Raw genomic sequence first — 27,859 nt, forward strand, 5'->3', positions numbered from 1 at the left:
TTTGTTTTAACAGAAGCCTTTATTTAGGATAGCTTTTACAATTTATAGATAATACAATTAAATACGTAATTAGCTAACGATCAAAATTATGTAATAACCAAGTAACCTGAAAAGAGAAACAATGTAATTTATTTTCTTTTATTTAATTTTGTAATAAAACTAACAGAACACATTATTTTGCATAACAAAGAAATGGAAAACACCCCATTTTTAATAAAAGTGACTTTTCATCTTTTCTTGCGTACGTCGGTTATTCTATGAAGGATGTACGAACTTTTTTTAAAAATACGCTTTCGAAATTTTCAGTTAACAAATTTTGTTTTTGTATGTAAGCAAACACATATCAGTTTTCATTTAATATACAACATAGAACATAGATGATCAAGATTATGTAAACGCGAAAATTTACGAGAATTCATACAAACCACCAATATAAAAAAAAAAAAAAAATCCATTTATTCATAAACTAGAGAAGTCTATTACTTTTCTATATATAGTTAACTTCCGCTAAATAAGTTTTACTTTGTTCCGACCCAGCAGCGCCTTATCATAATTTCATTCTTTTCATTTTTTTTTTTCTTTTTTTTTTTTTACTTAGAAAAAGAATTCTTTTTGGACTTTGATAAGTCAAAAAAATTCCCGACTGGTGACGAACTACAGGCGCAGGGGGATTTTAGTAGATATTCAACGTACCTCTTACTAATACGTTGAAGAAACAATTGCGTCTTTTTCAAAAAGCTGGCGAACTTTCAAGCAACCATCTGATCCACAAGAAAATAAGCGACCGAATGAATCTATATGTATTTGACTAACTCCTTGTCCAATGTGCTTAAAGAAGCTATTTTTTGCATGTTCTCCAGCATACGTAGTAATTAAAGAATAATGATTTAAACTCCAAATCTGAAATTTAAAAATGAATAACAAACAACAACGAATTAGCTACAACAACAACAACAACAACAGACCACACCTAACAAATATTACTAAGTAATGTCACCGAATTTAAAGCATCCGTATTATGTAACAAAATTCAAAAGTTATGTAAATTTTGAAATATTTCCTTTTCTGGATCTGGATCATCTGTTAAGCGTAATCTCATCTTTGCCTCATAAGAAACTTTTTAAATATTCCAAACGTTACTAAAATTAAATATTTGTACAAAGATGATGGATTAAACCGTAGATTCTCTTCGTTAACTCCGATCAGGGTAAAGCAGGTAGCGTAGCAGGTAGCCCATTGAACTTTTAAATTAACGACATTTGCAGCGTAAACTACAGAATTACTCTTCCAATATTTAATTCTCTCTCATTCAGCCTCATCTAATAACATTCCATGCCGGTAAATTTTCCCCACTTACCCAAATTAACCCAAATAACATTAGGAAACGGAAAGCAATAGTCAGTGGATTAAGTCGCGAGTATTTCGCATAATGTCAATCGCTTACCTTTATGTCACCTTCCAAGGATCCTGTTGCAAAAAATTCTTCATGCGGATCAAGTCCAATACATTTAATTGCATTATCGTGGGCCTTTTAACAAGTATTCAATAATCAAAATTATAATTTAAAAGTAAAAAAGCACAAAGCGAAGGGAACTTGTGAATATACCTGGAAGCGATGTTTTATTATTCTTTGTCTTATATCTAGTATACACACATCGCCCTTTTTTCCGCAAGATATTAGCAACTGATGTTGTGGAGCGAAAGCGAAACAAGCAGCACCTTGTTCATGACACGAGAAGCCTTTGTGAAATTAAAAAAAAAAAAAGGGAGAAAAAAGGAGAAAGATGTCGTTAGTTTTGTAATAAAGTTTCTCTGTTTATTTGTTCGATTTTTTATTTTACCAACAACTTTCGTATACTCGCTAATCTAAGTTTCAAAACTCTTTGATAGAACAAGAAGAAGAAGAAGAAGACAAACGGAAAAGTTCTATAAACGTGAATGCATCATCATATTCACCGGAGGACGTTAGCATATTAGATTTGTCCATATATTTGTAAGACCCAGAAATATAATATGGAGTCATAAAGCACAGATGCCCTTGATCATCGTAAAATTTGAATTCAATTTAATCCTAATCGCGTCAGGGTGAGCCGTTGAGGTTCATTTGAACTTGGAACATAAATATTTTCATTAAAAAAAGTAATTTCAAACATACCTGTGACACAGGATTTCTTCTGTGGTAATAGTGTATCCCATATAACAATATTTTTATTTTCTGAGCTTTGGCCAGCTGAAAAAAATGTAATAAAAATAAAATAAAATTATAATTGTTGTTTTATAGTTAAACTTTAATTCCAATTTATTGGTTCTCGATGGATCAAGAACATGCTAATGTCCAGTAAAATAAATTCCGATTAAAACATTATCGTTAATTGTGAACGTATTAGTAAGCCGATCGGGACTATCTTTGGACCGGACATACGGGTGGTTCTGACAGTCGTCTGGGTAGGTTATCGGGAATATTTTCAATATAGAATAATTGTCGGCGATTTTTTAATTTTCATTCATTTTTGCACCTATGGTAATTCCACAAATATTATGGATCAAGTCATATATAGGGTTCAAGTTCACACAACTTGATAGATAGTAGATATTTGGAAAATGTCGTTCTAGTTCTAGTGTCAGAAAGCGAGAATTGCATTCGACACAAGAGTGATAAGCTGCCAGAAAGACGACAAGTTCAGTTTTACTAAAGTGTACCCCGCAAAACTCAAGAGATGTTTCGATTCGGCAACAAAATGAATAATTATTGTGTATTGTTTGTCTTTTCATGTAAAACAAATTAGGTTTAAGGTAATAAGTCTATGTTCTTACCTGTAGCTAACAAACTGCACGAGCCCAGAAAAGCAAAGTCTGATAGAGTTTTATTATGACATTGGTAGGTCTATAAATTGAATTTACATCATATTATTATTAGAAATTTTGATATATTACAATTTACACTTACAAAAAATGATCTGTTGCTTTGCGAAGCAATGGCTGCTTGCCATAAGCTTAAATTTCCATCGCCATCGCCAATTCCGAATTTGTTACCTTGTTGTGAAAATCTACATCTGGTTACTTTCGCGAAAGTACCGGATGGCCGTGGAGAACATACTACTTGTTGGTGACCCCATTCCCAAATTTGAACTGATCCGTCCTGCCCCCCAGTTAAATACAAAGGCATTAAAGGATGTGAGCTCATTCGTTTCACGCTGTCAATTTTATGCTTTAAAATCTATTAAATATAATGAAGAGGAAGAAAATGAAGAAGAAGAAGAAGAAGAAAATAAATGAATAAAGTCTACAAAATTCCATATTCACTAAATGAGAGAAAACCGAATGAATTGAATACAAATATCTTTCGCGTCCCATTTACTATCTCTTTCATTCAATATTGTGAGAAAATAATAGCGATCCCATATCATAAAATCGAATAAGTTAAAAGAGGGTGGTTTCTTTAAGTACAATCTGCTAGCCCCCGAATAGGGACCGTCAATGTTAATGACTCGCCTAGAATGCATTATAATTAGTTGCGCGTGAGATATCATAACGCATCCACTGCGCATCCATCACCTGTCACAATTAACCAGCGCTATCCTTCGATTTAAGTCGAAAAACTAACGCCATGGTTTCCATGGTTTGCGTTCCTTTTTACACCACTCACTACTTATTCAAAAGTCTCGAGAGCTATTCTGTACAACACGTCTCAGCGGAATAATTTCTGACACTGTCACCTAAAACCCAAAGATTGTACTTTCACCTGAAAAACTCATAGTTGGAAAATTTCTCGCAGACAAAGTAGTGCTGTCCGTTCCGAAGAATGATAAAGGCTTATTTGGAAGCAAAGCTTGATACATAACGTTCTTCCAGCAGCACTTAATACTAGAAATTAACGCAACATTTACATACTGTCTCTTACTTATACATTATATATGAATTGGTGATTGTGAGCAGACTTTTCAATACATTTAGTCGAATTTTGAAACTCGACGCACAAAGATTTTATCGGTTAGAAATTTCTTAACGGTCAATTTGAAGCCCTACAAAAACTGATTGTTGTACAATTTTACGAATAACATTTTTTTGAAAAATTTATCAAATTATTTGGCAATAGTGGACAAACTTGTAGCCAAATTTTTGAATTTAATCGAAAGGTACGATTTATTAAATCAAATTTATATCCAAGGCAACCATATCGTAATCGTGATTTTAACAAACGCTCAGCCACACAGGTGCGCAAAGGGCCAGACAGAGAAGCTGAACTGAAGTGCAATAAATGAAGTCTTTTTACTTTAGACCAAGATTCATGCTATGAAATCAACGTTTTTCTATTCAAACTTACAAAGTCAGTTCCACGCCCAGACTGCATAGAATTCATGTAGTAATTAAAATTCGATTCTGTTGGTGAGGATGATCCATGTTGCGACCTGAAATGTGGGGAAATTGTATAAATTTCGATATTTTTACATTTCATTCTTTAAATTAACTCATACTTTCGCTTCGTTATTCTGGTTATATATATATTTTTTTAGACTTGATAAAGAATTTACGGTCATCGAACCCTAATTAAGTTATATTGTAAGGAAGCGTTTTCTTCCTTTATGCAAATTCTTCCTAAAACAAATTTATCTATCCGAAATCGCAGTCTGTCCATCTGTCCGACTCATTTGTTAAATGTTGAACTTAAACTTTATCTTTACTTAGATATCCATCGGCAACTTCTGCATGTTCAAGCTTATACACATACACATAGATACCTTTTTTTTAAATGCATAATTTTGATGCATCTTTTGCTTATACATTTTACTTTTGTTAATTCCTTTTGATTATCTATACATATGCTTTCTCCCGTCATACATTACGTTGTGTTATTCTTCTTATGCATCGTAATATTCACATACGAATCCCCATAAACTACATACGTAGGAGTAATCTGTAAACTTACTTATAAGTAATAAACTTTTTGTAACGTTACAGTGATGGTGGCAGCCGCTATAAAACCGCGATGCACAACACAGGCATTCTTTCAGTTGCTTTGCGTCGGTCGAACTGGTAAGTTCGTTATTAACAAGACAAAGTGGACAGATTACGTCAATTGTTGACGCCTGGTTCTGGCGTGAAATCCTAATCAGACGTGTTCACTACAACCATTGACAATGGATAAGTGTATTAGGACACCCCTCAATCAATGCAAGACAATCCTGCAGGGGAGAGGGCCTATTTCAAGAACTAAAATACCGGAATGAAAGTTTGCGTATAGTTCTAACCTTGCCCTCTGGGCAGAGCGAAGCCTACCTAGCACCTCTATTTAGTACTATTTAGTACCCCCGCATTTGAGGATACCACAACCAGCACGGGTACTGTCCGAAGCGCTGCACCTACGTGGTCAGACCTCACAAACCGGTTAAGCCCATTTGCGTTTTTTATTTAAGACAAGCATATATTTAGTGTTTGCACAAATGTTGATCAATGATTTCTACAGCTAAAAATTAATGATAGGGAAATGGGAAATGCCAGTGTACATAACGGTTCAATTCGATGGGTATGATCTTCCTCTCCATAAAAGAACAGTTTCTAATTCAATATTATGGATTAATGTGGCATGCGCTGACACTAATCATGCAGCGCTCAACATTCTTCTTCTTCCAAATTCGTTATTTTTGCTGTTTATTTCAAAAATCTGCTTCCGAAGCCCATCAAACACGTTCAACGGCTTATGGTGATGCTGCTTCATCATATCCCAATTGTCGGTTTTGATTCCAACGGTTTGTAGGTGGTGACACGAATTCAATGAAAATGTCATTGTTTTGATCACTTGTTGCAGGAGTCATCCAGGACACACCTTCGTACCTCGAAAGGGAAGTTCTACCCCATCCAGCGTGCTCACCACACACGGGGCCTCCTGATTACCAATATCGCTAGTGACCTTCTTGACCATGTAGTTATATCTTGGGCCTCCTTTGACCCCCGACTCTCGATGATTCTCCAAGAAAAAATCGCTGTCGTCGAGGAGATGACGATGCGGACAGGAGATGACAGGATTATCTTAGTCGCTGTTGTTGAACAACTGATAAGACTGTTAGCATAAGGGTTTTGTCTGGATTGGCTTAGCCGCTCATCTCCACTACTCGATCATAGAGACAGCTGACAGCCAGCTTAACCCCTATTTCTGAGTAACACTCTCGGCATATAGGCATATTAGAATTGACTTAAGACAGAACACTAAAGAACACTCTGTAACTGGTTCCGCCCATGTATAGGGGTGTTTGTTGTAACGAAAAGTGTTTATTTTTCACACCATGAAACGCGAAGTATAACGAGAAAGCCGTGACACGCCCAATAATAATCAGCACCAACCTTCCAACGGTTCGTATACAAATTTCATGACACGCTGACGATTAACAGACATTGCTTTTGTAGTTCTCGAAACAATAAGAGTTACTCAGTCAATGAATGGAAAATGTAGTTTAACGCATTAAGAGGGTGTACCCTTAATGAAAACTTAACATATGAACAAACAACAAAGCACTGCTCTAAAGTGCATCAGGCAAGCATTGAAACAAGCTATTACGCTTTTCACTCTTTACTCCACTAGCGTCGTAATAACGAAAGAAGAAATCACGAACTAAGTCTTTTTTTTTTTTTTGGTGTAAAGTCCAACTGTGTAGGCTAGATCTCTATGAACAGATCAGATCACTAGTCAGCGAAAAACCAATAAGTCATTTAGGTATGCTATTGATAAAATTACCAAGCATTGTAAGCCAGCGGGACTTGAAATTAAAAAAAAAAAAAAAAAAAAAAAAACGCTTCAACGTGTTTAGAATAACTACAACTTGTATATAAACTGTTTATAAGTGCGCACTCACGCAGGAAACGACAATAAAACAAGCAAGAAAATTATATTCGGTCGCGACCGAACCTTTTGTACTCATCGCCGACATTATGACGTTTTCATTTTTGCGATCAGGAGAGTGCCAACAACAAACACCACACGATCGCGTAGACGGACAGACATGGCTAAACCAGCTAATCAAGAATGCAAATACTTTATAGCGCCTTCTTTCGAGTGTCACATGCATTATGGAAAAAATCTTCGGTCGATCTTACAGTGGTGGGTACAAAAATTATCAAAAATTACTTTAAAGTTTTGAATGCTTTATTTATAATAATAATAATAATGAAAACTTGTCAATTGATGCAGCATTGTGTACACATGAAATATTTAGATCTGTGCCGTCAAGCGGATAGGCGGAAAAATTACTTCAAACATATCTTTTTGATCTTTATCTTTATTGTCTGCTTGATTGAGGGCTGAAGGATATTACGATGCAAAATATGTAAGAGTATTTATATGAATAGAAATTGTACTTACTGTTCCGCATTTTGTATTAATAAAAATCCTGAATTTGACGTTGACTCGTTCTCTTTTGTTATATTAAGCATATCGTAGTCGCATTCATCTTCATACCAATTTGGCGATTCTAATAGAAGTGATATATCGAGTTCTTGAATTTCTCTTGGATTCGCAAAAGCGATCTTCGTAGAAGCACTATTATTCAAGCAAAACGCTAAAATTGACTCGTGATCCTTATGAATTATACGAATATGTTCATTACATTGCTCGTTAGTTGTATGATTTTCATCTAAACATAAAAAAAAAAATAAAAAAATAAGTAAATTGAATGAAAAATCGATATTCGATAGATGAGATCACAAAGAAAAGATAACAAATAAATGAATACTATCTCCTAAGTCGAAGTCCTTTTCCATATGCGACTAAAATTTTTCGAAATTTCTTTTTAATGAAATTCATCCATCCAATCGAAGCTTAAGCTTTAAAATTTCAATTTTGTTCAATATATCAATACCGTTTAACACTCTCATCTATCTATCACAATTCTAGTTCAGACGTTTGATTAGGCCTGAGTAAGGTATAAATTGAACAAGCAAGCTTAATTACGTAGTTACCTGTGTTTGCTCCATCGTAGGCATCTTCGTTTTTAGAATTGGTGTCCGTTTTCTTTCCAAATATTACCTTAACGAAGACATCTTGTGCAGATTCTTGGCGAACAAGATAATTCCATAAGCGACGTACTGGACCAGCTGACGAGCCCGTTATAAACGGAGTATTGTCTTTATTTAAAAGAGATCTGTACTTGTGAATGCCTAGAGCAGGAATACCGCTATTAATAAAGCAACCTAAACGCATTCCATTTAGAGAAGAAAACAAGAAATATGAAATTTAACAAGTTAGAGAAATAAGAGACTTATAGTAATTTGTGACCGAGACTTTCTCATACCAACCACTTTTACTTCAAAAAAAAAAAAAAAAACGATAAAAATGAAATTTGAATACTCGATGATACTGGTCAGGGGAGGGCCTATGTTTTTTTTTTTTTTTTCTATTCTCTATAGATGCCATACGTTCGATCAATCATAAAAATTTCCTGTAAGCCTTTACCGTTATATCTATTCTAGTTTAGCGCATTTGTTCGCTTTTGAAATTGAAGCCGTTATTTTTTTCTTTTGCGATCAGGGCGAATCGATAGACAAGAATTATTCTTCCTTGCTCTGATGAAGATCTTTGATTTACAATCAAACATAAATATACCATATCTCTGGCTCTTCCTTGAAGATGTTGCAAGCGATTTTGACCAAACTAATACATATGACATTAGGAATTATTGAGCTTATTCTAGCATTCTGACCGCTCACTAGTTCTAAGAGAATAGTATATTCCTATCAAGGTTTTGCCGAAGCAATAGTCACAACAAAACTTCCCAATATCACGTTTCTTATAATATATAAAATCGTTAAATAACGAAAAGGAAAAAAAAAAAAAGTAATAATTGATATTTCTCAGTATATGTTTGTTGTTTACGTTTTTATTTGCTCCGACTTTTTATTATCAATTGCGATTTCAACGCATAGTCACCTAGGCAGACAGACATATCTCGCTGGTTTCCGTCCTTCAAGCCGATCAAAACGTTGCAAATGCGTTATACCAAATTTCACGTATATTTCGAGGTAATGCAAATGTGGTGGGTATGAAAATTGAAAAATTTTTATGAATATAATAATAAATTACCTGGAATATAATCTTCGGTTGGCGGACCTTTTGCGGTCAAAACCTTCAATGCAATGTCCTGCCATCTGTTTAAAGTTCGTAAAACTTCGTGGGCAAGAGGACTCAGGACAGGCAAATCTGTTTAATATTCATTTTATATGTAAAATGTTTTATATCAAATTTGACATAATGGTACCTTGTATTTCAATACCAGAAACACTTATAAAATCCTGAACATTTTTAGCAAACATTTTAATTGAAGCTAATCGAAGTATAGACCATGAAAATGACGTTGGATTAGAATGCTCAACGTTCTCTTTATGAACTGTTTTCTTTACATTTAAATCGAATCCAGTTTCGTCCTCTTCGTTATCCTCTGACTCAGACTCGAAAGCATCATCGGTATCATAATCATCATAATCTATAAAAAAATCGTCCATTTATAAACCGATTCATAAAAAAAAAAAAAAAAAAAAAAAAAAGAAAGAACTTATGTGAAACTAGTACAAAATCTGTGATATAAAAAAATCATAGCAACGATTTAAGATAAACTCGCCTATCAGTATGTCGAACGATTCGGAATTATTACTTGGTGTCTGTCCATGTATATTTTATTTTAAACTTCGGATCAAGATATTTTGATGAAATTTTTTACATTGATATGATTTGATTGGGCCAATCGGACCAGACCGGATTATTTAAACGAACGCTATAAAAAATGGGCTAAACCGCATCAGTTTTACAGCCGCGCTCCTACTATCGCGGCCTATTTTAACTCAGTAATTGTATTTTTAAAACTTTCCCGACAAAAATTTATAAAAAGTACTATATTGACATAGTAAATGAGTATGAAAACTTCGGATGAAATGGGACCGCAACTTGAACCACTATCCATTCAAAAATTTAGCTTGTTTGAATTGGTAATGAAATTAACACAAACTGAAATGTTGCAAAAATATTTTGTAAAAAGAAAATCAATAGCAAGTCCCATAGGTGAATGCGTAAAGTTTTATTAAACGGGCGTCGAAGAATTCTAGCTTTTAAACCGAGTCGTTATAGCGCTATTCGATTTCTTAATACTTATAGCAGATAATTTATTTGTTGCTTTATTGGAGAATCTAGGTAATTGGGTTTTGGGTTTTGGGTTTTGGATTTATGTCTACATTCCGAATTGCAACACATACCTATATTTTTTGGTTTCGTTAAAAAATTGGATAACATAGACATCTCTGGCGGTACAAATTGTTCACGGTATGTTGGTTTGTCTTCCTTCATATGGATTGAAGTGGTACTATTGCCAAAATTACCCAGAATTTTCATATTAAGCTTTACTCGTTGTTTCGTTATCGAAGTGACAGTATTCCAAACATTATTATCCTCTGAAGTGTCTTCAGTAGCTTCCTTTATAGGTACTCCTTTATTTTCAGATGTAGGATTTCTTAGCAATTTTTTCATCCCGCCACCAAAAATACAGGACCAAGCTTCGACCGAAAAGTTTTGAGCCACCAACCTATACAATATACGGCTATCACAAGTTATTAATGCGTACGCAGCTAACGATATATATGTTGCAATAAAACTTTCTAATAACAATACATTTAACTTTGGAATGTCTTCGTCCTTTTCTCGTGCTAAAAGTGCTCTTAAATTGGCCACACCAGGCCATTTTGAAGGGGATGTACAAATTGTCGTTGGTTCTTCGGTAAATAACATTCTCCTTCTATTGTAAATATTCGTGTTACCGATTAAATGGGAGCACTCGAACGACGAATTTAGCTTTGCAATATTCTCTATACCGGGACTTTGAAAGCCGCTTTGTGAGACATTGCTTACCACAAAGCTCTCTGAATCGCAAAGCGATTGATAAATGCACGATGAAAGCGCTACGGCCAAGTCTCGCAAGATAAATATTTCGCAAAATGAATTAAACTCTAGTTCGGCGAACGGTGAAAACTTAATTATGCTTTGTAGCATGTCAACAGTTTGCGACTGAAAAACAATTCAAATTATATATATTGCAAATTTGAATTCGAATCTCTACAGCAAACAGTCACCTACTTGCAAATACTTAATTGGATCAGCAATTACAGTCTTATTTCCCGCTACACATGCGCTTAACAAAGGCAATGTTGTTGGAAATGGTAAAGGACTTAACAATTGTTGCTGAGTTTTCTCCTGTTGCAGTTCCTGAAGCAAAAGTACTAGCTCCATCCTTACTGAAGCCAATCCTCCGCCGCTAGCTCCATGCAAAGAACAGTAACTTAACAATGTCCTCAACAATGTTTCATTTGCTAGAAATATGTTTGAAATATGGTAAGAATGTAAAATTTTAAATTTAAAAATTAAATTTTACCTTTAAGCCACCTCTTTCGTTTAGCTGCCCTCATCACTTTTGCTTCAAAATCCTGTTTTTCATGCATTAATATTTCATGCAAAGTCGGCTTTTCAGAAATGACATAACCAGAATTCGACATCTCGATTTCCTTTAACATACATACATACATAAAAGTTTACATTTTCATATAACCGTTGAGAATAAATAAAAAAAATTTATGCTCTAATAAATAAGTCGAACTTTCTTCACATATTTTAAGTAGTATGTCCGCCTAAGTGGCCGAAGGCGAAAAATCTCGACTAGCAACTTAATGGTCGTGAGTTCGAATCCCAAGTGCGGTAGAGTTTTTAATAATTTAAAGCCGGTAGCCTTAGATGTTAGTGCTTTAAGAGTTTAGTCTTAGAACTTATTTCTCTGACGAAATTAATAATAATAATAATAATAATAATAATAAATATTTTAAGTAATTTACTTTCGGCTATGTTTTCTTCTTTCAAGTGCTTCAAAAAGTATCCATAATTGAGAAGAGACATTTGTGAACGAACATGGATGATTGTCAAAACTTAACCAAAAGAAAAACTAATGCATTTTCCTCGCTCTCAACATACGACTGGCTCGTAGCAGCGAAAACTCTAATATCAATTAGACAATTATTCTATGAGAAAACTAAAATTATTTCACATATTTGCATTTATTATCATTTTTTTAAGATTATTTTTATATATACAGATGCCTTCAAATTTTTCTTTGGCCAATTGATATATGATCTTTCGCGTAGCAGTTTTTTGTTCCTTACGCTCTGGTATAGTACACCAAAAGTGAATTACCGAACTTAGTAGTACAAGTAGTACACTAATAAGAAGAAGAATAGGCATTGTTTTAATTATTAGTAAGCGAAAATGATTTCTTTCGTTTCATGAAACATAGCCCTATCCATAAAGGGAGTTTTTTTTAAAAAAATGGAAATACATTTTTGACCAGCCCGATGGCGCAAGTGTTCGGAATAATATTTTATTTACCTTATTAGCCTGAGTATCGCTGGTATACTCTGCATTGGAATCAGAGTAGCAATAGTTGCATAAATGTTTCAAAGCGTCGACCTCTTTTTCAAGCCAAATATAAAGTTGATAACGCAAATGGCCACCATCTACTTCAAAACCTGTAGCTAAAGTTGAAAGCTCTTCCATTAAAATTTTAAGACAAGCCACAAATTTAAGCTGCTGCGCCATAATATCGATATTAATGGTTTTACCATCTTGTTGATGCTTTAAACCATTATCGGTATTTTTAGCATTTTGTTTCTTTGACATTTTATCATTATTGTCTTTTACATTGTTGCTTTCTATATCTTCGTTATCAAATTCATCGTCAGCTCCGTCCGAATCCCATTCAATTTTAAATCCATCATCAACTTTTTTCTTTGATGTTACAGGTGCACCCCAATCAAAGTCTACAGAGTTGGCGGCAGCTACCGTATTACTCGATGATATATCCCATTCGATAATACCAGTTTTGATAAGTTCATTCTTAGTTTGATATTCTTCGCGCGCCTCTTCGTGATTGCTATCATTCGGATCTAATATTTTTGTAGGCAGTTTATTAAGCACCTCTAAAGCTAAAGCCGGGCATCCTGCCTTAAAGTGACCATGTGCAGTTGTAAAATACAGCTGCCTCTCTATAGAGGTAATTGAATCTTCTAATAGTAGTTGCTTATCATTCACATTTAAGGCTGCACCGTCGCCAGCATAAGTAAATCCTGACAGCACATGCGATATTTTCTTCTCTTGAGCTGATATAGCAAGGCTTTGCCTGACAAGTAGCGGATGTGTCCGAAGGTAAATGTAGAAGTTAAAAACATTTGGATTAGTTGCATGAGTTTCCTGTTTAAATATGTCGTCTTCCTTGTAAGCGACATGATTTTGGCCAACTCCGTTTAAAAGCAATGTGTTTAAGCTATCTTGATATTTTTTTAATATCCAATATGCCATTGAACGTAAAAAGGGATCTGGATGCGCTTTGCTTATTTCAAATTTAATTTGTTCGCTCTCACTGCCCAAGATATGTTGGCACAAAAGTTTTCTGTATACTGAATTTGCATTTACATCTAAATCGCCCTCATAGAGACGTGCTATGATAAGAGCTAACTGAAAGTCCTCTAATTTATTTATGCAGACCTCAATTGCATCGTTAAGAGAGTTCGCGAGCAAAAAAAATGAGACGGCATGTTCGAAACGTTGCTTGCCAAGTAAGACAAATGCATTCTTAAGAGCTGCTTTACGCCATCTATCTTCAGAAAAATTGTTTGCGAAAAATTGCGTCATTTTCTCGTCACGTTTCGATCGATAAAGACCCCAAACAATTGATTTCTTTTTCATTGCTAAATAGTAAAGAGCTGCATCAAGTGGATCTTGTTTCATTTGATAAGCGCTTTTTGCAAGTCTTTCCACGCATTTGCGCAGCATATTAATGTTACGTAGCCAATAGCCAACGCCAAGATCTTTTAGGGTTGACCATTTAACATCACCCTTCTGATAAGACGGTATTAAATTAATAAGCTCTTCTTCGCTCTCTGAATGAAATGCCCAAACCACATTCGCTGTACCGATACCATGCTTCTGGAACATCGATCTCTGGTTTAACGGTAAACATCGCAAAAGATAAGTATAATGCTTCATAGCCAAAAGAAAACGTAAACCGCAATAATCTAGGGAATCCGTTAAAGAATTACCGGTAGATTCCTTATTACCGGAAACTTTGCCCGCTTCAGATGTAAACTTTTCGGAAATGTCTGTATTACATGTTGAAACTGTGTCGGCTAACGCAAGCAGATGCATCTGATCAAGCGAGGATAAGCCCGGCAAATGGGTATGTGTTAGCAGTCTTGAAAGTGTTTGCCCCTGCCGGGGACCAAAATGTGAAATACTTTGCTTCTCTGGTAAAGACTGACGTCTGTCAGGACGTTTAACATCACCTTCATTATGAAGCAGTTCATCTAAATTATCCTCTTTTGCATTCATTTCAAATAACTCGTTATAATCTTTTATGTCATCCGAATTATTATTGCCCTGAGTTGAGGTTTCCTTATCAGCATTCAATAGGACCCAAAGAGGTAGCGGAGGAATTGACGTTATTTCAGCGTAATCCAGCATAAGTTCTTCCGGAATCTGAAACATTAATTTTGTTACTTAAAAATTTAAACGAATTTGAATTTTTCGACGCATATTACCTGTGTCGTGGACCCACGGTGTTCAGTTTGCACATTAGAGTCGTTAGGATAACTAATAGATAGCGTTCTTGATCTTGACCATGATCTCTAGAAATAGTATAAAAAAAAGCTCACTGCTGTTGTGTTGAAGAATTATTTCTAATTTAAAATTTATATATTGGGGCTATGTATTTCATAAATTTCATAAATATAACTAAAATATTAAAATTTAATTGTTCGTCGCGCAAATGTCGTCCTAACTGACCGACTAAACAATAGCACATTTTTTTTTCATTTTAAACTGCAATGTTTTGCGAGGATAAAACAAAGATAGCAGCAAAAAGCTGCTTCCACTAGTCCACGTGGGTTAGCTGCATTCCCAAGTCAGATTGGAAGATCAAGCTTGAAAAAGCCGTATAAGGTATTATAGTACGACTAAAAGGCGATCGTAAAGTTTTAAACAAGATAACTGAATTTAGTGAAGAAATTGCTTTTCCCATAATAGCTCACCATCCCGATATATCATATATTATTATAACATATTCGAATAGTTTAAATTATAACTCTTGATACTCTCCTTCTAAAGGCTTCCAGAAGTTTTTTCCATAGTTTTTTGATTGCCTATTGATATGTGATTCTACATATGTCGTCATATTCTTAGAACAACGTAAATACAATTATAATTACCTGCCTGATGGTCGAGTCGTCACTTTCTTGGAAACCACCCAAGCTTGGACTGCTTAAACAGCGCACCAAGTGTGCCAGAATAGCTTTAACCCATTGTATTTTGCCACTGTTTAACAATTCCATAAGTTGTTTCGGATGATATTGCGGTAAGACAGGACACGCTATACGCGATGCTTGAAATAGACCAAAATCGGTCATATAATCATCGTTTATTCCATCGGATCCACTATGAATATTTCCCGTATATGAGTTGCAATATTTCTTCTTCTTCTCGCTTGAAAGCAATTGCGAAGTAGCCGTATTAACTTTGGTCATAAGAGGCAGCGAAGCCACGCTCTTCATTCGAATTTTCGATGATTCATTGGCAATCGATCTTAAATCTTCATCACGTAAATTTCTACCATCGAAGAGATCCTCGACGCAATGCTGTTGCGGATATCGCGGCTTCCATTGCGAATATACGTGCATTTCTGAGTCCATTGCTACCACTAGAATACCATCGCGTACCCAAGAAATTTGCATTGGTAACGGCGGCAGTCCATCTGCCGTTTGAAGATCAATTTGGCGTAATTTCATCCAACGTATTTCATCATTAAAATGCGGCTGAGCTAAAGAGCTTGCTTTACGTAAAATCGGCCGATTATTTGATCGCGATTCTTTCATTGCCTTAATATTAGCTTGAGCTATATCGGATGATACTGCTGTATATAATAGTATTTTGCTTCCAACTGCTACCGTTAATATATGAGAGCCGTCTTCTTTAGAAACCCAGTCGAGTTGTACCAAGTGTTTCTGCGTTAAGGGACAAGTATTCCCGTTTTCTGCTATACTTTTCCTTAACGACTGTAGGGTACTGAAACTTGGAACTGCCAAAAGTCCTGTCGGATTTTTAGTATTATGCTCAGGTGAAGATTCACCACTTCGCGGCATTCTGGCTTCCTCGTGCGTAGTAAATGTTTGCAAAACTTGATTCAATCGCTGTTTCTTCTGAAGAATTCGATTATCATGCAAGTAACTCATATCAATGCCATGATCGATGTTTATACGTGGCAAATGAATATTTTTCAAATGTATTGTATCCTCCAGGACCCATTCACTTCCTCCTGTACTTTCACATTCGTATATTGCAACGCATAAATTAATATATCGTGATTCGGGATCCCCGCCTTTATTTGGTCTAGTAAAACTTTTTCCGTATTTATACGCACACGCTATACGACCTGAATAAGCGGCGCTTATATTTAATGGTTGGCCAGAGATTTCTATAGCTGAATTTTGCTTTCTGCTAAACATTTTCCATTCTGTCCATTTATATTCATTAAGATGATCCGAAACGGGATTTTGTTTACTGGGTTCACATTTCCAAAATCTTGATATCGAATCGGTACAAGCCGTAACTATAATATAAGGAGCATAACATGCTGGATATATAGATGATGAACTTAAATGGCCAGCTGCAGGCGAAGCATGAATTACGTCGACACCTTCAGGTAACGGCAGTTCCTGCGTGCAAACTTTTTCGGTTACTATTGATATATGGGGCGCCTCTGTGGAGCCACCAATGTATGCAGATTCAAATTCAGAATGAATCTCAGACATTCGACGAGGGCCAGCATCAGCATCTTCTAAATCTTGCGTTAAATGGCTATCTGGAACATACATTGCCGTCTCCGATAAAAAGGTTGCTTGCTGCTTTGACGATATCACAATTTGCCACATGTGAATCGTGCTCCCTTTGACAGTCTTTTCAATAATCACTATATAAAATGGTTCTTCGAATTCAACATTTTGCTGCAGATCAACAATAGCATCCAGATCGGGTTGCATATTAATCTTTTGAGCTTTGTCGGGATCATTTTTAGATACACTGCCAGTTATTAACTGAGCCTGAAATACATGCAAAAATTGCGTGTTTTGCCAATCGTGTTGAGCATTTGATATGGCATCAAGTTGTATAATGCATCCAGGACGCGCGGTCGATTGTTGCGAAACAACTTTCAGTTTATCATGCAGAGACGATTTCAGGGCCTTTGCAGTCGAAGATGTATTAGAATAAAGCGATGAGGCTGAATTTGATTTTTGTAATTTCGTCAATGTCTCGGACGAGGAGATTTCTGCTAAAAGTGTTCGAGCATCAATTACAGCTTGATACACCCGCAAATTTTCTCCATCACTAGCAACGAAACAGGCCGACGGAGAATTGCTATAGCTGCCTAAAGTAGTGCTTGGCAGTAGGGTTGGTATCCATGCGACATTACTAAATGCGGAAATTTCTGGAGAATTTATGCGCGCAAGTTCGCTCACACCTCCCGAATGGCATAATGGGCCAACTGAATCAACTCTCCATAAAATTAGTTCTGAACAGAAACCAGATGTCGCAAAAACATTATCACTCATGTTCGATGCCTCCGTGAATTTATTATCAGATTCTGACAAATTATGATGCGATGTTGATACAAGAAGTGGTAATACCGGATGACAGGTTATATCGTTTACTCGAAACCGATGGCCTGATACTCGACTTACGTGCCCAATACTAAGAACTTGGGTAAATTTTGTCTTATATGCAAACGATAGTTGCCATAGGTTAAGCGTACCGTTTGAGTGTTTTGTAACCATTGACACGGTAGGCGATATACACGTTGAAATACTGCAATCGGAAACATCTTGGCTGTTTTCATTGTTACCTTGTTCAGCAGCTGATTTGTTTTCATCATTTGCCTCTGCGTCTTCGTCTTCGTCGTTTGTTTCAGATTGATTTGATTCTTCTTTCAAAGACATTTCGTCATCCTCAGAATTTTCGAGATTTCGACTTTTAACATGATTTGCGATTTCACGGAATGCTAACGGATGAGTACCGGTATTATACAAGCTGACCATTGTCGACATAGACATGGAATCTCCCAAAGGAAATGCGGAAGGTATTCTGGTTGAAAATGAAACCTGTGCTTGTCGAAACGACCCTGGATAATAGTCATCCAGCCACTCGACTACCCAAATTAAAAAACTGCCATCTACCGGATGTATCGCAAACAATAAATCCGGACTTTGATGCCAATCTCGTAATAGACAGTCTATCTTAATATCCAGAGAATCATTCAATTGATTGGCGCCTGAATGGTGCTCATTATTTAATGAATTAAGAGACGTAGTATTTGACATAGAGTTAATATTTTGCAATCCACTAACCGGAACTTGGCAATTAGAAAATTTGCTTTCGTCAACTCCGAAACTACTGTCATCTATAGACACTGACTTAGACGCTGTCCGCATATACTTTTTCTTAGATGCATTATAATCCGCACCGGAATCGTTATGATCGGACGAATTATGTGCGGAATTGCTTCCATTTTCTTCATCAATTACTTTTTTTGTTAACTCTTGCAATATAGCTTCAGCTTGAAGTGTAAAATCCATTTCTTTATTATTTAACCAATGCAGAATAAAATTACTTTGGTTTGTTGGATCTGAAGTTGATTTCATAGAAGGTACTAACGGAATATCTGTTTCAGCATTTATGGACGCAGCCAAATGAAAATGCAGACCTTGAGAAATGCCGGTTCCATGAAAGCCATAAGAATGAAAATCATGTACGCTACACGATGACGGTAAGGATGGAATAGGCGCATGATAATCATTTATCAAAGCACTATGCAGTGGTGTATTAACTCCAGCGTTCGTTTTTACATGCCTTCGAATATGAAAACATGTTTTCATATGTTTCAATCTTTGCATAAACCTATGTTTGTGGCGATGAGTTCTAAACTTTGGATTTTGTGAAGCTAATGGATCAAATTGTGTCATATTCACTAATCCATCATCAGGTAAAATTGTCTCAATCCAGACGCGGCATATATTATCCAGGCACGAAGTCACTAACATGTTTGAAACGGATCCCTTTGGCATATACTTGCTCGTCTTTCGCCAAATTATATTAGAGACAGCTCGAGGGTGAGCAATATACACGTAAGTGAAATTTAGCTCATCTTCTTTCAAAGCATTTAGGTTTGGATTTTTCGATGGAAACAGAACTACATTATTTTAGATATGTAAATGTTAAATAATAATTTATTATTTTCCACGTATAAATACTTTTAAGATGTAGTGTAAAATTTATTTATATTCTATTCATATTAATAATTAATAATTAGTAAGAGAATCATATTCTTTTCAAGATCGTTGTATCGTTGTCGTAAGCTTGATATAAGATGAGACTAACATTTCTTTGGTCAAAACATTGGCAATACCGACAACGACACGTCAGAGACCCATGTCCATCCGTCCGTCTGTATAATGTCTATTGTAAGCATTTTCCTAGCCGCATAAATGAAGCTATCAGCTTCGAATTTGGCATAAACATTAGAAGCGCTTGCACGCAATGTGGGCCGAGTCAGTGAAAAGATGTGCCTACAGCACTATGTAGACCGAAAACACTTCCGTTTTCCAAGGGAAAAAAATCGGCTTTTTGACTCATTACTCGCAAACGGCAGTAGATAAGTCTATAAAAATTTGAAATTATATTCTATGGGCGGTACTATAGCATATGTACAAAAATAGTAAAAATCAGCCACGCTCATCCTAAATTATAGAGTATGAATATTTAGTTTTTTCTCTCTTTTTTTCAGATAATGATTGATGGACACAAGAGAGTCGGCCTGAATCGGATATAACTTTCTGATTCGAATCTTTTCGTCTCTTTACGAATAAAAATAAAATATTAGAAAAAATGCGCACTAAATCAGTATAATTTTTATTATTTTTGCTAACATGTTACATAAATTAATATTGATTCCTAAGGGATGTGAATTGTGATGAAGGATGATACGTTTATTAACTTACTTTGTTTATTTTCGTACCAAATTTTCACGAGCCTATCGTTTCTACCACATGTCGCAAATAATGTACCGTCTGGACTGAAAGCCATATGATAAATTGGTATGGCTGTTTGACACGACCAAATATTTTCCCAAGAAACTCCATCTTCAGCAGATTCGGTAGCAGAGTTTTTGTTCTCCTTATCTCCTCCAATAACAAATTTAACCCCTGAAATCCAAATATATTTTAATAAAATATTATTTATTTCTCTTATAATAACTTATTTTTTATTTTATTTATTTATTCTTTAGCAAACATATGGAATACGAGACTGGTAATCGGGTTGAAAACTCTTTACAGAAATAATATAAACAAATACAAGAACGGAATGTACTGCATTTAACTTTTTCGTTTATGGCACTGAGACATTCATACCAAAGTTTTCAGATAGATAGATAGATGGATATTGTAGTGTGATTGCATATCGTTGAAGTGTAACACAATTTTCGTTTCTCTTTTTGCAAAAGAATTAGGCTGAATTTGCATAATTTTGTCGCACTTCAAAGTGGATGCATAACAACGATATGCAATCACACTACACCTTTCGGTGTAAAATGCCAAATGGATTTCACCATGTCCGCAGGAATATCTTTCCGTCTTTCATGCGTCAATTTCCTAACTTTTTACTTTGAATGCATGTTTTTCCTAATTTTTTACTTTTTTCTTCCTTATGAACTTTTTGTAAAATATTTGTTTAATCAGCCTAAGCCTGCAGTACCATTAACTCTTTGGGTTAATTTTTAAGCCATCCTAGTTACTCCGACCGTATATAACTTCCGAGATGTTATGAATTGTCCTTAATCTGATCATATAAGTCATATTTCTATGGCCATGTATAATTTTTTTTGTAAACTTTACATCACGATCCCCAGGGACCGGCCTCGTTTTAACGGAAAGAATGCTACCGTGTCTGTGTCGCTTTTAACGTTTTAAAACAGTTCACCGGCTTACACTTAACTTTCTACCAGAGTACGAAGAAGTAAAACAAATATCTTCAATTTTTTCGCAATTTCTAATTCACATGCACACATACGCCAAGTGTTATTATATAAAATTGTGTGATATCTTGTATTTTGTAAAGGTTTACGAAAGTGCCCGTCGCACCATATGCTTGTTTATCATTACATTATCATGGGGCTTCTATCTATTTATAAGTGTTGCAAACAAAATAACAAATTAACTTTATTTTCGTTGCGCGGAATATATTAAAAATATAATTAACATACCATTTTCTGGATTGGGATATTGACTAGGTTTTTCTTTCCATAATTGGATTGTGGATCCCCCTGTAAGTAGACGTGTACCTTCTAAATTCCACGATAGCGTTATAACAATAGAATGACTCGTGAAAGATCCCGTTTGTACCCATCTATAAAATGATACAAATATGACAAGGCAATAGTTATATCAAAAGTTGCAATAAAGTCCTGCATAATGGGCAAAATCTAACATTTTGTAAGCGACATTATTATGGGTATAAGAACTCACCTATAATCTAGGAAATGAGTGCAATGCTTTTCAGCTTGTAATACTGGCGTTGGTTCAAATATACATATTTTATTTTCATAAGCCGCTGCAATTTTTCCAGTGTCCGTGCTGCAATCAAGGGCCGATATCTTTACATAACCGTGAATAGCACCTGGTATAATCTGTACGCGTTCAAAAGTGCTCGCCAATATAACGATATTGCAGCCAGCTGCATAAGCCTGAAACGAGGAGTGATTTGCTAAATCATTTTTCTATACCCAACACAGAAGCATGGGTGCATATTCATTTTGTCGAAAGGAAACTTCAGAGACGCTATTAAATATACATATTCTTGATTAGCATTAAATTCTGAATCGATTTCATTACGTTTATCTGTTGGTTTTGTGTAATGTCTGCAGTAAACATTCTTCTGATAGTAAAAATGAAGCTACCATCTCGTACGCTAGTTGATGTTGAAATCGGGTCGAGGACACGCCCACGGTAATCGGAAAATACCTCCATGTTCGAAAGAAAAAGGGAGCTTTCTGCTCATTTCCTAAAATAGATGCAGCGACAAAAATTTCTACAGTTATTCTGTGAGAGATGCTTTAATGGTTTTACAAAAATGGACAAATCGGCCTCAACAGTACGACAGTATAGAACTGTAGAGATTTCATTTTTTTCTGGCTTTTTCTCTTGAAAAGGTGATAGGAATAAGAGATTTGGTAATAGCCGAATATCTTTTTTGCTACTTATTTAATATTGATAAATATATCGTTTTATGACATCACCATAAATGTCTTCATAAAAATGACATAATAGTCTATGTATCTAATAATTATTCCTTTACTTATTTAATGGTAAACGTATGATAAACAAATTGTTATCGTATTTATTTCCGTAGCTTTCAAAATAAGAATTACATTGTAGCGTATGAGTCATTTATGCGTTCGCCACAAGCACGCCTGGCCAATTTCAAATTTTGAATGCATCTAAACATATTCATCTCTTCATCTGCACAACTGTATGAATTCTCCTGTTAGCGAAAATGAAGATATCGTCTACAGATTTGCAGAAGAATTGGAGAGTGACCTAAACTTTTCAAGGGCACGCCCACAGACCTAATAAAAACTTTTATTATGAATATAGAAAACATCGAGTACGCTATTCCATATAATCGAGCATGAAAATCCAGTTCTTTTACTTTTTTGCCTTTTTTCGGATGACAGTGATGGGTATAAAAGATTCGGTCACGACCGAGTATAATTTTCTTAATTATTTTATTTACTTTACATACGATTTGATATGTAATTGTTTTGCATTTTCTTCTGTTTGGTTTATCATACTAAAAATAAAGACTAAATTTTTATGCGTAATTTAATCCACCAGAATCTGAGGAAATGTTGCATTCGAATTTTCTATTCGGTTTAGTTCCAAATTAAAGTCATATTACTAACCGAAAGAGTTTCTCATTATTTTTGTCGTTTTCATAAAGAAGTTTCATTATAATTCTTCATTTTAATTAACACATCAAGCCGATATAGGAAATTAAATATCTTTGCTGAGTAAGTGTTTTTAATTTTCGCAATGAAAGCCATAGTGATAGGTTCCGCTAGACAGTTTAATAAGACGGGGGATTTCATTCCTGGTCATATCTGTAAAATTTTCATGCCTCATTCAAAAAGTACTGTTCGTCGTTCGGATCTATTGATCTTGATAATTAAGAAAGAAATCATAGACGAAACCCGTTAAGTCCTCTGCAATTTGAAACTCAATACTTAGAGCTATTGGTATAGCGTTCTGTATTATAGGTGTAGTAAGCTTAATATATCTCCACTTTACTCGAAAACTAGGCAGTGTTGCAATTTTCATTCATACCAATATATGCACACACACAAAAGCGAAAACAATTTTTACCTGATTCCTCCTTTTTTATTGGCGTTACTTTTTAGTAAACATAATTTTAAATTTTTTAAGAAACACCAGAAAGTAATTTGAGCCATAACTGATGTTGTTGTTGCTCTCTGTCGCCAACTGAGCTTGACTTTGGAAACGAACAATACACTGCTAAAGAAGGGCAAAAATCACTCTCAAACTATGTTTCTATAACATTACACTACTGTGGAAAAAAAAGATTACCTCGCTATGATGTTGAGTTGAATTTATAGAATGACAACGTTAGGAGAACGTTTAATTAACTATTACTACTATTATTCATATTATTGTTATTATCTTAGCGAGAGCTTTCGCGGATATTATCAACAAATGAGTTGTTCCTTCTTTAGCGTGAAATTCATAGCCAAAACAAGAGAAAATTATTATTAATTTTTATATCCTACACGATTCATGACACAACACCTGCAGAGACCGCACCTTTTACTATGCCTATTGATTCAGAATCATTTCCCTAACCGATCTAACTATGTCTGTTCGTTTTACGTTCAACCAATAAGTCGTGATTTTTGGAGATATTTTGATGAAATTCGGTACAAAGACATGTTGTGCTCCAACAACGAATGCTATTGAAAATGGTTCGGATCGGATCACTTTTTCGACCATTTCCCATATAATGCATTATTTTGAAGAGTCTGTATTATGGTGTACGATATTTAATTGTGGGCCCCAGTCCAATATGCTATTGCTAGGCTATTTGCATGCTTTTTAATAAAAGTTTATTTACTCAAAATTTATTCACACTCTTATCAATTTTTTGTGATCAGACTAACACTAGCCGTTAAATGCCTGCATTTAACTTATTACCTCGCCGATTTATTGCTTCCTTTAAGATTTTTACCTACTCTATTCGAACAATATATATGTCACTGCCTCGGCTTGAAGTAATTAGATATTGTATGCTTTGATTATTATTCGTCTTTACAGTTCCCTTCTTTTGGAAAGTTAAAACTTTTATTTATGTGAAAAAATAATTTCATTGATGGGATAAAGTGATTGCAACTAAGCAAGGTAATGCGGAAAACATTTTGGTTCCGATTTTAGAGTTAATCTTTCGGTTATGTGCTAAATGAAAATAGTGTTACCAACCGATAGAAAATCTTTCGTAAAAAAACTTTATTAAAATAGCTTTCATCGTATTTCGAGTCCTTCTAAAATTTTCAGTTAAACGTTTTATTTTAAATGAAATGCTAATGTAATCAAAAATTCTTCAAAGGATTGCTTGCAAATTTTGAAGAACAATTTCTTTGTATGCGTACGTCTCCGATCTAAATATAAGCCAAATGTTTAAAAAATAATTTTTGTTGAATCAGCTACCATTGAGAGAAATGAAACTTTTAAACGGGAAGAGAGAGCATGCCACTTAAAAATTTTTCTTTTGGTCGAATGCTAGGTTAAGATGATATTATTAACCGTGAAAATCATTCAAAGCAACCATGCTCGTAATGGCATTTAGGGAGTTTTAGTTAGCAGGTTAGTTTCAGAAAAGCAATTACTATTGTAATGTTTTAGATATTAAATTAATCTCTTATACATTCTCGTCATTTATAACGGAGCAAAAGGAGTTTCGAATGGCAGTCAAGTCTACCCAGCCGTACCGTGATCAAAAGAAATTCATTTATGGCCCCATTAAAATGTTGGATTAGAATTTCGTCTCTGAACAAATGCTAGATTAAGTTAATATTACCAACGATAAGAGCGATTTTTCACCAACACTTTCGAAAGGAGCATGCCAAGGGAAAATAAAGAAAACGCCGTCGCGGGCGCATTGCCTTAACTTCACTGTCCAAGTAAAAACGAATCGAAAAAATTTCCCTTTTTTGCCTGAACACAAGCAAGCACATCTCAATACCATTGATAGAAGACATGGACCTGAAGTTTGACAGTTCGAATGCCGTCCAATCTACGAAAGCTTATTATAGATAAAGAAAAAGCGTCCTAATGTTTTCTCATCATTAATCGAGTCCGAATCTTACATCAGTCTCTAGTTCGGTCTTTCTGATGTTCAAATTTTGTAGGAATGGCTCGGAAAAAGGTGTTCATTTTCATTGGTTAACCAACGGATCATTCTCACCAACTCGTTCACATGCACTTAGTCTTACTCCAATAGAAAGTTTGAAGAAGAAATTCTACAGATTGTAAAGAATTGCTTACTGAGGAGAAAGTTCAACGTAAAGAAATCATATTAAAAAAGAAAATAGTGATCAACGGGATAGTAAAAATTGATCTATGGCTTAAATTTGCAAATTCAGTAATACTTTTCTCTCTTACCGTCTTTTTGTTACAGAAAGCGCTCCAAATGCTGATAAGTAAAATTTACCCCGCAAGTGTTTTTCTTTTTTCATTCACGTTAGCCGAAGACTTGGCAAACAATCGAAAGAACAAAGCATGAAGAAACAATGTTCTTCCAACTATTATTATGGAAATTTTTAGCTGCATCTATGCACTTTTTGTTTTTTACTCTTGGTAGATCTCCGTAATCGGTCTACATAAACTCCTTTGTGAAAATTATTACAATTATTGTGCTTCATAAATGGAAGCTAATATTTCTAGCCATATCTCAAGCGGGATTCGGGAGGTATACCAAGAAGAAATAAAGAAAATGCCTGCTAGAAAAAATTCATAAAATATCGTTGCGCAAATTTTGACCTCTCACGCATTCCTGCTGATTGGCGAAATTGTAATGAACCTACAATCGCTATACTTGACGCCATGATTTGAAATATAGTCGCTATTGTTTTATGCAATCTTCAATATTAGCATGATTTTTTCCCATTTTCTTGTGCAAATTGATATTGATCAATTTGCATTAATCCGATACGTGTCAAAAATTTCGCTTGACTAGGTATACAAAGTATTTTTGCATAGATGAATTAAACTTTTTAGTTCATCGCACTAACTCAACGTCGACAATATTAGTCAACCGACTCAAAGTCGGTTTGACTAAATTATTATACATTACAACTAATTGAATGAAAATTAGCTAACTTACAATTGATTGTCTACGTAAAATGTATTTGAAATGCTATTGCATTTCGGAATGACTTTAAGAAAATTAACTAATGCAAAAAAATTGCAAATTACAAAGTATAAAAAAAAGTAAGCCAACATATTTATAATAATTCAATGAAGTGCCCAAAAAATAAAAAAAATAAATAAATAAAAAACAATTGCTTTTAATGCCAAATCCAAATGAATTTTTATGCAGCTCTAATAAAAATTATTCTACTTTGTGTAAAATTTCAGGGCCATTTTCCCAATAGTGTCGGTTAGTGTCGGTTTTTCGCGTAAGGTATATATATATATATATATATATATATATATATATATATATATATATATATGAAAATATTATTTAAAATTCATTTTAGGGGTTGCAGTGGCAGGTGGAATATTCAACAAAACCTGAGAAAATCAATTAAATGACATCTTTTTACCTTCTTCTTCAATTTTTACGATTGAGATTTCGCTTGACATTTCAACTGGCAGATAGAAAGGAATTTTCGACATTTATGACACATATGTTATATATATATACGTAAACGTATTAAATATTAACGGCTAGTTTTATGAGATCTTTGATGAATACAAGTAATAAATTGAAGCTTTTATATAAGTTCATGTTTGAAGAAAAATATTTACATGCATACAAATATAAATATAAATATATATACACATGTACGTATGTACATGCGAATGCATAAAGATAAGTTAACATATTTATTTAATTACATACAGTAAATGGGATCCCTTCTACTGAGCCAATGGCGAAACAACGATCTCCTGCATTGCAAGCCCCGCTTAATATTTGATGACAGTTCATTATTTTTTCATATTTTTATAAGAGAGTAATTTTATACGAAAACAACACTATTTTTCATATTATTTTTTTATTATTTTTTTTTTTTTCTATAACTCGTTACATTTTCTGTATGAATACTTAAGAAGTTACGATACAAACTTGCCAAGCTGAAAATATTATGTCATATGGAAAAAAAAAAATGCAATCTAATCCATTCAATTCCATTCAATGTATCTTAATGCAAGTGAAGATAAAAACTCTTAATAAAACATTTGTAAAACCATGAAAATGAAACAATTGTGCAACGTGTGTGATAATGACTTATTTGCAATAACTAGAAAAGTAAAGTGATGATTTCTAGCAATTCGGTTGGTTCGAATCAATCATATACAATATTTTTGATTAAAATTGTGAAGTAGGCAATATATGAATTCCCATATTTTTATTTGTTAGTAGCTTTGTTGGAAAAATCGTTGGTAGATATTT

At 34.5% G+C, this 27,859-nt stretch overlaps 1 protein-coding gene across 1 annotated transcript; it reads right to left on the reverse strand.

The window, feature by feature from the left end:
• Positions 1-27,556, reverse strand: LOC119633977 (dmX-like protein 2). The gene is made up of 22 exons (XM_038027895.1): positions 27,308-27,556; positions 21,640-21,857; positions 21,378-21,520; positions 20,116-20,319; positions 15,277-19,307; positions 14,611-14,697; positions 12,404-14,548; positions 11,403-11,532; positions 11,108-11,340; positions 10,234-11,038; positions 9,246-9,470; positions 9,071-9,187; positions 7,951-8,181; positions 7,355-7,625; positions 4,325-4,409; positions 2,948-3,217; positions 2,815-2,884; positions 2,156-2,230; positions 1,607-1,740; positions 1,445-1,528; positions 694-900; positions 1-106 (listed from the first exon to the last, which is right to left on the reverse strand). Exons 1-21 carry the CDS (start codon positions 27,392-27,394, stop codon positions 700-702), a joined length of 9,846 nt encoding a protein of 3,281 aa, XP_037883823.1. The 5' UTR covers positions 27,395-27,556; the 3' UTR covers positions 1-106; positions 694-699.
• Between the last annotated feature and the right edge of the window lie 303 nt (positions 27,557-27,859).

This window comes from Glossina fuscipes, unplaced genomic scaffold (genome assembly GCF_014805625.2).
Source record: "Glossina fuscipes isolate IAEA_lab_2018 unplaced genomic scaffold, Yale_Gfus_2 0, whole genome shotgun sequence".
Lineage (NCBI taxonomy): Eukaryota > Metazoa > Arthropoda > Insecta > Diptera > Glossinidae > Glossina > Glossina fuscipes.

Coding starts and splice junctions, on each gene's coding strand:
- LOC119633977 (XM_038027895.1), bottom strand. CDS start 27,394: ATGAACTGTCATCAAATATTAAGCGGGGCTTGCAATGCAGGAGATCGT. Junction 9,471..10,233: donor AACGAAACCAAAAAATATAG/GTATGTGTTGCA, acceptor ATTTTTTTATAG/ATTATGATGATTATGATACC. Junction 1,529..1,606: donor TAATAAAACATCGCTTCCAG/GTATATTCACAA, acceptor ACTTGTTAAAAG/GCCCACGATAATGCAATTAA.